A 9,366-nucleotide genomic window follows, 5' to 3' on the forward strand; every position below is an offset into this window, starting at 1 on the left:
TGAACAACAAAAATATATAATTAATATTTTTTGGCTAAAAAATGTAGTTATTCTTCTAGTAGACTTAAGTCATATAGCTTAAAAACTCTATTAAAGAAGTTTATATATACCAAAAAAAGAAAAAAACAACAAAGATAATAAAACTATGAAAATTAAAGTTACAAAATCTATTCTAAAAAAAACAAACAGAAGAAAGGTAGAAAAAACATTACAAAAGAAAAAAAAAAGGTTCAATTGGCAGATATTAAAATCTATTTTTTTTCCCTCCTATTGTAAAAATAAAATATTGAATATTAAATTTTTTTGTATACTAAGCAATTTCCACATCTTCTGCTTTTGTTTGACTTGAGTTTAGTGAAAATCTGCAATTTTCAATTGCTTCTTCAATTGTTAAAAACACTGATTCTTTCCCAATCACATCAATAAATCTTGTCACAATTAATTTTTCCATCACCCCTAATCTTGGATTAACCAATATAATCTACAAACAAACAAAAAAAAAACATATTATAAAGTTTATGAATTTCGAAAATTATATAATCTTCTTTCAGAAATTTACTTGTTATGTTTTGCTACACGAAATAATCAATTATTTAATTTATATTTGAAAATTATATGAAAATATTATAGGTTGTAATTTTTTTCATGTAAAAAAAAATTACTTCAACTCTCGAGAAGCGAACGTAAGACGAGGGAGTAAATAATAATGAGAAAGTGGATGTAATTATACATACCTTGATGTTTTTTGCTGCTAGTGATCTACGAGTTTCAAATAAAGTTTCAATACCAGTTATGTCAATTGATGTAACACCTACAATATTGTCAATAATTTATTTTTTTTATTTAGTAACATATTGAAAAGCAAATAAAAAATAATAATTTAATTGCATAAAATCCAAAAGTTATTATTTGTGAATTTTAAGCATACCTCCAAAATCAAGTATCAAGTATTCAATCTCATTTCTTTTGGAATTTTGAAGAGATTGTTCATCTCTAACCCATCTTAGAATCCTGCTCAATATATCCATCAAAAATAACATTTTACCATTAGAACAATTAAACTTTCAAAATTCATAAATATGTTTAAAGTCGGATCTCTTTGTAATAATCATATGATATAATAATATTTTATCATAACGGTCAAATTTTTTTTGATATCAAGTTTTTCATATTATGTTAAATTATCGACGTAACATATATAGACACACTCAAACTTGCAAACGTTAACTGAAAAATAAACACATCAACTTTAGGGATGCACATCTAGCTAACATATACACGTGGAAATAATCACTGAACATTTTCCGATAGGAAAGTAATGACTTTTAGTAGTGATCGCTGACGTAATACATAAACTCTGGAAGTGTCTAGATGATTATTATAAGTTGGAGTGTTCAACAAACACGATGAATACGAACTTAGGTGTCTAGACTGCATCATCAAAGTTGGATCGAAGGTTTAGTTTTCAGTTGATGCCAAGTTAAAATGTCTATGATCTATATATTATATGCCTCTATATTATAAGTTGTGAATAGCTATTTTCACTACAATAATAAAATAATATCCAGATAAACGACGTTATTACGGAGATATTTCTTACCTTTCTCTAACATAATTGCTATTTGGGAAGTAAATTGGAGAACCAAGCTTCAAAATCAACATATTTGGAGTTTGTTTAGAACCAGGATATTGTTCTACGTCACGAAATGCATTATTTGAAACGGTTCCAAGTTTGCAAGTAGGTGGCCTAGCAACATATAGAAGTGCCCTTATCAAGGCAAGTCCAACCTACAAAAAAAAAATAATCATATATATCGAGTACTCGTAAGTTTTTATCATGTTTAGTATGATAAAAGTCATTTTGATCACGAAATATATATTCCTAGGGAAAAAAAAGTACTAAATAGTGTTTTGAAGAATGTCTAATTGTTAGTTGTAGCAAATAATATGAAGTTGAAAGTAAGAAAAATAAATCCCACTTAGCTATTATCGCACTATCTTGGTTTGGTTTAGCTACGTTGATATTGGTTGACAAGAAAGTAAAAAAAAAAGTTTTAAATTTCAAAAGTGAAATTATAAAAACGTTTTGTAGAATTTAAAGTTCACGATACTGACTACTTTTCGGTCAGAAGGACTAAAACACGATTATTTATAGTCAACCGTTAGAAAACGACTTTTGTTGTATCAATCAGAACCCAAGTAACAACGATAACAATAGGAAGAAGATACTTAATGTAATTTTACCGATTAAGGAAATTCTGAATGATAATAATATTTTTTGTTTACGTACCGACATCATGAGTCCCATGTCCATGCTAATGAAAGCAACACCAAAGAAAGCAGCCATACAAATCAAGAAATCAAATTTGTCAGTCTTGTATAGGTGATATGCCTTTTCATAGTCAATTAACCCAAGCATAGCTGACATGATGATAGAAGCCAAGGCAACAAGTGGTGTGTAGCCAAAAAGTGGTGCCAAAAACAATAAAGTTAGCAACATGCACATTGACATCACTACATTTGACATTTGGCTCTTGCATCCAGAATTGTGGTTCACTGCTGTTTTTGAAAATGGCCCTAACCAAAAAAAAAAAAAAATCACTAGTAGCAGATGTTTACGGTATATTGTCAGTATATAAAAGTTAAAAAATTACTTGTTAACTATAGACATATTAATCGTAAGTGACCGTTTTGGTTCAGTAGAACAAAATAACTTTGATTTAAATCTTGTAGTAGTGTTCAATAGAATAAAAATACTGACTCAACCTCTGTGAGATGCTAACTCTCACTCACTTCTTAGTAGGAACTGTAATTTATTTATCGAGTGACAGATTTAAAATTTAAATTTTTTGAGTTTGAAATATGAGTTAAAAATTTAATATTTTTAATTTATAACAAAGAAATTAATTACCTGTACTTAAGTAGCAAGAAGTTAAAGAACCAACAATATTCATGAGTCCAATGGCTACCATCTCTTTGTTGCCATCAATTTGTTCATTATCCATGATAGAAAAACTCCTTGCAATAGCTATTCCTTCCTATAAAATATTCCATTCCAAAAAATAAAAAAATTAATAACCATCAATAATATACTCGATGTAATATTCTCACACGTACGTAAAATCTGACAAGGATAATGTATAATGTATATGCATAATAATGTTGTTTTCGATAGAGTAATTTGGAAAGAGAATATCAAAAGTAATAACAGTAACAACGATAAAATAATATAATAACATAAAAAAACACAAAAAATAACCAGTATTACGATATAAATTAATCGAAGAATAAAAGACTACGAGAATAATTAAAATGTACTTACTGCTAGTGAAACCATAGCTGTAATGATCCCAGCTTTTAAAACAACAGATATATATTCTGGACTAAAATTTATAAGATTGAGAGAGGGTGGATTAATTCCTTTATTCAATTTTCCCACCTGCATTGAGTTCAAAAAAAAAAAAATAATTTTTTTAAATTAAATATAAAATAAGGTAAAGAAAATGACTCATCAAACTCGAGTTATAATAGGTCAAAATAGTGTAAGCTATTTCACATGAAAAATCGTCTAGCTAGAGAACCCTTCGTCAGACAATTACTTATATAATTATTTTTTGTAAATTCGATCAAATTTAATAAAAATATTCAAAATATTTTTTAAAAAAATAAAAGAGTGTAATATAACTTACAATATCTATGCCATGTTTTTCAGCATTGAATAAATAAGCAAAAAGGCAGCCAACTATAACTACAATTATTGGAGCAATTGCTGAAACCCAAAATAGATTTGGTTTCTTCTTTCTCTGCAAAAAAAATATTTTTTTTTAAATTAAAATTATTTTTTATATTATCAGTATATATAAATTAAAATATCGTAAAAAAACTTACCACATATCTAGATAATTGTAAGAAAGTAAGGAATATTACTCCAACAACTGCACACTGCCATGTCCACTGTTTTTATATTTACATATAAAAAAAAATATCAAGTCAATATGAAAGAAAAAAATAAATAAATCACATTGGTAACCAAAAAAAATAGAATTTCTTTTTTTGTGTGAAATTTGGCTTAATACAATTTTAGTTTTTCCTTATATATTGAACATGGTTTAGATTACGCAAAAATGTAAATATAGTCTTTGTAATCGACAAAATATTAGACTGTCTTCTAACGTATAAAATATTTTATAGTGTGATCTAAAGTTTTTTTTTTTTTTAAGATTTTTAATTTGTTTAAAAGAAATCTTTAAACTGTCATGACCAAAAAGGTCCATAAATTATAAGGCAAGTAAAATTAAAATAGAGTTATTTACTAAACAATCGAACACAAAAAGAAATAACAAATGAAAATTTCTATCCTACATAGAATTAATTTAGTTAATTTTGTCTCTCTATGACATATAGTTTATGGATTCAAATTATAAAAGCAGATACTAATGTTTGTATTAGGGTAAACTGTCTAATCACACACGTTGAAGTGTGCTTATTATTCCTGGAACCCTACATGAACGTAGAATATTTTGTACACCAGACTATTTCTTACTCCGTAAAATTAACTAACCTCTTTTCTGTTTTCAAAAACAGCACGTAAAACATGAACAACATCAGTATGGCTAGTGAAATGCTTCAATCCAAGTATGCCTTTCAATTGTTGTAAGCAAATAACAAGTGCTGTCCCTCCCATAAATCCAGTAATTGTTGAATGTGATAGAAAATCCACCAAAAATCCAAGCCTACACACAAAAAAAAAAAAAACTAATTAGATGATAGATGTCATAAATAGTTTTTACGATGTTTGATATTCATTTTGAGATTTCAAATAATTCGAATTTACTATCAAGATTTCTAATCTCTACTAAAGGCTCAAGGCCGTTGGTTAAGGATGGATTCAGATAGGACAATCGTGAAATTAAAGTGTATAGTTGGAAATCTGAATATAAATTACGGGGACATTTGACTATTTTCTCTATTGTTTTTGGTCGATTCAACATGCAATCATTGATATATACGAATTTACTATCAAGATTTCTAATCTCTACTGAAGGCTCAAGACCTCTGGTTTAGGATGGATATATCAGATATATAGTCCAGGGGGTAACAGTACAACTGTGAAATTGAAGTGTATAGTTGAAAATCCGAGTATAATTAAGTTAGGGGGCATTTGACTATTTCCTCTATTGTTTTTGGTTGATTCAACATGCAATCATTGATATATTCGAAGAGGCCAAATCAACATAATTTTAATATATTTGTCAGTATACAGAAGTTAAACGAGTAATTTGGTATGTATAATTACCTAAATATCCCCAAAGCTGCTTGTAGCAAACCAGATATAAGAGTGGCTGAGTAGATCAAACTAACATACAATTGCATATTGTCATGAGGCTTAACTTTTTGTTGAATTGATTCAGCCATAATCAATGAACAAGTTGCCACTGTTCCAACAGCAAGATGTTTTGAACTCCCAAAAATTGCATAAATTAGAGGGGGAACAAAACTTGAATCTGCAAAACAATTAATAATTTGTCATAACAAGTTACTCATTTAAAAATATTTACGTAATCAAATCACTTATCGACTAATATTTTCATATAGGATAGTAGGGGAATGGTAAAGAGTAATAAGTACTACTTCATCATTAATCAGAAGTACTCTCTAGTTTTATTCTGCGTATCGAAATCTCCTTTATTAGAGAGTATTTACTCCATAAACTTTAAATTCTAGATTAACCTCATCTACCGAAACCCTAATAAAAAAAAAATTTCTTCTTCAATTCATATACCTCTATTTAATAAAAATTAAAGAGAAATCGATAATAAGTAGTGTGGTATAAAAAGTTTAGGTTACACTAATGATGTACAAAATATTACTCCCTCCGTTTGAAAAAGATTATCGAGCATCAAATTAACTAACATTCACTGTGATTTCAGACATAGAATATTCAATCGGAATAAAATGAAAGTTACATGTTTAGAAAAAATATAAAAAGTAATATAAGTCAAACAAGTCAACAATTTAAAATATGTACAAAATTTTAAAAAATATATATGCTATTTAAGTAAGACCAATTTTTTTGGTAAGGAGGGAGTAGCAATAATTAATAAACCTGAACGAATATATATTGTCAGTGTATATAACTTACAGAGTCCGATAATCGGAGGAAGTTCAGCAAGTTTTGCATAGCTTATTCCTTGTGGGATTGCAAGACTAGCAATTGTAATTCCAGCAAGAAGATCAAACTTAAATAGCCCAAAATTGTATTTTGGTAACCATTGAAATATTGGTACAAAATATTGAATTCCCATTAGAATTCTTTTTGATAATTTGTCATTCTTGAATTCATAAAATGGATCATCTGGAAATAGAGTTTCTTTCAAATTTGCTTTAAGAATTGTCCCAAAGCTACGTGGTGGTGCAAAGTTCACTCCATGTAAAGACTTTGGAGAACCCATTATAAGTGGCTATTTCTGCAAAAGAAAAAAAAATTAAAAATTATTTTAGGGAGAATTCGATTAGCATGAGGAGTTTATCCATGTATTTATAGTAGAAAAATAGGATTGTTTATAGTATGTAATCTGCGTGTACACTGTTGACTTGACACACTTTTGGATAAATAATAAATAATAGGGGTTAATATTATTATATTATTCTTTGACTTTATTAAATTTGATATTTTGAGAAATGTGTTAGATGATAAAAAGTATATTTAATAGGAAGGGTAAAATAGACAGAAATAATAAATTATCACTTGATTATCTAAATTAGATAAAATTTAGATAGTGGATAACTATTGTTGGATGGATAATATATTTTTATAACCAGCTACTTTTATAAAAGAAAAAAAGAATAAATTTGTTTAGCATATAATATATTTGTTATGTGTTTTAACGGTCTTTAATAATGTATACATTTATTAACGCTAAATATTATTTTTGTTACAGTGTATCGATGTGCTTTTTTCATGAATGAGGAAAGGATATAGATGGGGTAAGGGGGTAGGTCATTTGGAGCATAAAATAAGATGAGATAATTCACAATTACGTTTGAAATGTTATTGTTATAAATTAAAAAAATTGTTATAAAACAGTAGAATATAACATAAAAAAAGAATATATATATATATATATATATATACATATGCATGTTTCAGTAATGAAAAAAAAACATTTATTTTTGAGAATATCAACTATAATTCCTATTTTCGGAATCAATATATTTTTTAAAATATCAATAACTTTTTGAATAACAAATTATATGCAAATTTTCAATGAAATCCATCAAGAAATGGCTCCTCATAGACGTTTCTCAACAGAATTTTCATCGAAAATTTCATATTTCTGATAACATTCTTATAAAAACATTTCTCGAAAAATTGCGTGTTTAAAATAAAAAGTATTTTTGTAATCATAATTAATCATTTGCAGTAAATAATGATATGAATAAATACCAGGATAAATGTTGGCTCTTTGTACTTGTGTAGCAGATGTTGGAGATTAAAAAGAAAATATATGATTAATTATAAATTAACATAGATAATAAGATAATTAAGGATAGAATCTGAGAATGTCCCAGTGTTTCTGGGACACCCTATATAATACTAATTAAAATTTGAAGATAACAATCGATTAATTAACGAGTGAAACATTGCTAATTAAAGAAAAATTATTGGTTAAGATAAGGGGGAAAATGCTATAAATATGGACAAAACAATCATTTAATTTTACCACTAAAATTATAAGCCAAATAAACATTAAAGGTAATTAATAGTTATAGATAACCCAATGACAATGTATTATAGGTAACTAATCACAGTATTTTAACTAATGTAAAAGACTTTTTATTTAGTCTAGTCATTTAAAATATAATAATTAAAATTTTAAGAATAACAAAAATAAAAAAAAGGATCATGTTAGCGCTCTATAGCTACAGTTTTACTATTTGCGTTTCATATCCAAGTTATGTTTGTTATGGAGCATCTGATTTTTATAAATTGCGGCGATTTGTATAAATCAAACGTTTTTGTCTATGAAAATTGTGTTGATATATGCATATGTTCTCTGTTAGGGTAGAGTGGCGAGCGAGATTGGGAGAGTAATATAATGATGATAATCTTATTTTTATCTTTTACCCAAACTCTTATAAATACTTTCATTTCATACTTTAGTTTCCTTCTCTGCTAGTGCATGTTTTATTATTTTTCTTTTATCCTAATACGAATTTAAGAAAGTAAAAAAGATAATTTAAATCTTGATATTTTACATATAATTAGATTATAAGATAATTTACCTTCTAAAGTAGTGGTTTGGATGATGTTTTGGGCTGAATTAAGGTCCATGTAATGAGCTAAAAAAGGCCTAGCCCAATTAATAGATGGATTGGGCCTTAATCAAATATGCCAATTATGATGAAAATTTGGACCTAATTTTGTATTTAAAACCCCCTTTCTCATTTATATTTCTTGTGCTTCTAAGTTGGATCAAATTCATCAACACACTATATATTAATACTAAGTAGGTAATAATAAAAATAATAATAACAACATGGTAATGAAAGTAATGTAGTAATAACAACAACATATTCAGTCTCTAAATGAATATTATGGTATATACAATTCGCTTTTTTACTGAATGGGAGCGTGTGCAATAGTGTTTTTACTTTCTCCCAATCGCTTCAATGCTTATGATTTGAGAGGTAAGAAAAAGTAAAATTCCTCTGTCAAATTTGAAGATGCGACAGAAATAATGATTTCGTTCATCGAGATGTCAGTAGATTAGATAGCTCTAAGATTTTGTATATTCGGTAGAAGGCAGACTAAAACTCTACCCCAACCAAGTGAAAGAAATCTAGTCATATCACCATTTAATTTCCTTTGATATTTTGATATCACTATCAACTATTTCTAACTACTTGTAATATTTTGGCTAACAAATTTTAGTTGTTGCAGACATGTAGGTTCAATTTTAATTTGTGCCTTGGATGTACAATTTCTCTTGTTGTAGAAAAAGATTCAGTTCACCCACTGATTGGCATGTTATGATGAGACGGGAACTCAATATAATTGTCTGATGTAATATTATGTTGGAAGTCTGCAACCATCTCATTTACGATCTTATTTTTACTTAATTATGTCTTTAACAACACATGTATCGAAGGTTTGGACGCATGTACTAGTAGAAGGAGGTCATTGATCGTATCGTTTTTCAATTGTCTGTTGATAAATTTGATCTAGTTCTACAATGCATGTGTGGTCACGTTATGGATTATGAAACTTGGGCTCGAGGTTTGAATATGAATTATAGTTCAGATATTTCTTAATCTATTTTATGTTTTCAAAACTAGTTCTTTTATTGCTCCTAATTCCATCTC

General features: G+C 27.6%; 1 protein-coding gene across 1 annotated transcript; it reads right to left on the minus strand.

Moving 5' to 3' along the window:
* Positions 1-234: 234 nt before the first annotated feature.
* On the minus strand, positions 235-7,618 carry LOC107006702 (probable sulfate transporter 3.5). Its single transcript, XM_015205220.2, has 13 exons — positions 7,448-7,618; positions 6,143-6,467; positions 5,297-5,504; positions 4,562-4,733; positions 3,889-3,954; positions 3,690-3,803; positions 3,323-3,439; positions 2,912-3,038; positions 2,291-2,577; positions 1,601-1,788; positions 929-1,011; positions 735-811; positions 235-481 (listed from the first exon to the last, which is right to left on the minus strand). The coding sequence occupies exons 2-13, from the start codon at positions 6,450-6,452 to the stop codon at positions 311-313; spliced, it is 1,920 nt and encodes a 639-aa protein (XP_015060706.1). The 5' UTR covers positions 6,453-6,467; positions 7,448-7,618; the 3' UTR covers positions 235-310.
* Positions 7,619-9,366: the final 1,748 nt, after the last annotated feature.

The sequence above is a fragment of the Solanum pennellii genome, chromosome 12 (genome assembly GCF_001406875.1).
Source record: "Solanum pennellii chromosome 12, SPENNV200".
NCBI lineage: Eukaryota > Viridiplantae > Streptophyta > Magnoliopsida > Solanales > Solanaceae > Solanum > Solanum pennellii.

Excerpts from the sequence above, each read along its gene's own strand:
- LOC107006702 (XM_015205220.2), bottom strand. The coding sequence starts at position 6,452 with ATGGGTTCTCCAAAGTCTTTACATGGAGTGAACTTTGCACCACCACGT. Across the intron at positions 5,505-6,142 it reads TCCTCCGATTATCGGACTCT|ATTCAAGTTTTGTTCCCCCT; the intron begins GTAAGTTATATA and ends ATTGTTTTGCAG. Across the intron at positions 812-928 it reads CTTGATACTTGATTTTGGAG|GTGTTACATCAATTGACATA; the intron begins GTATGCTTAAAA and ends ACAATATTGTAG.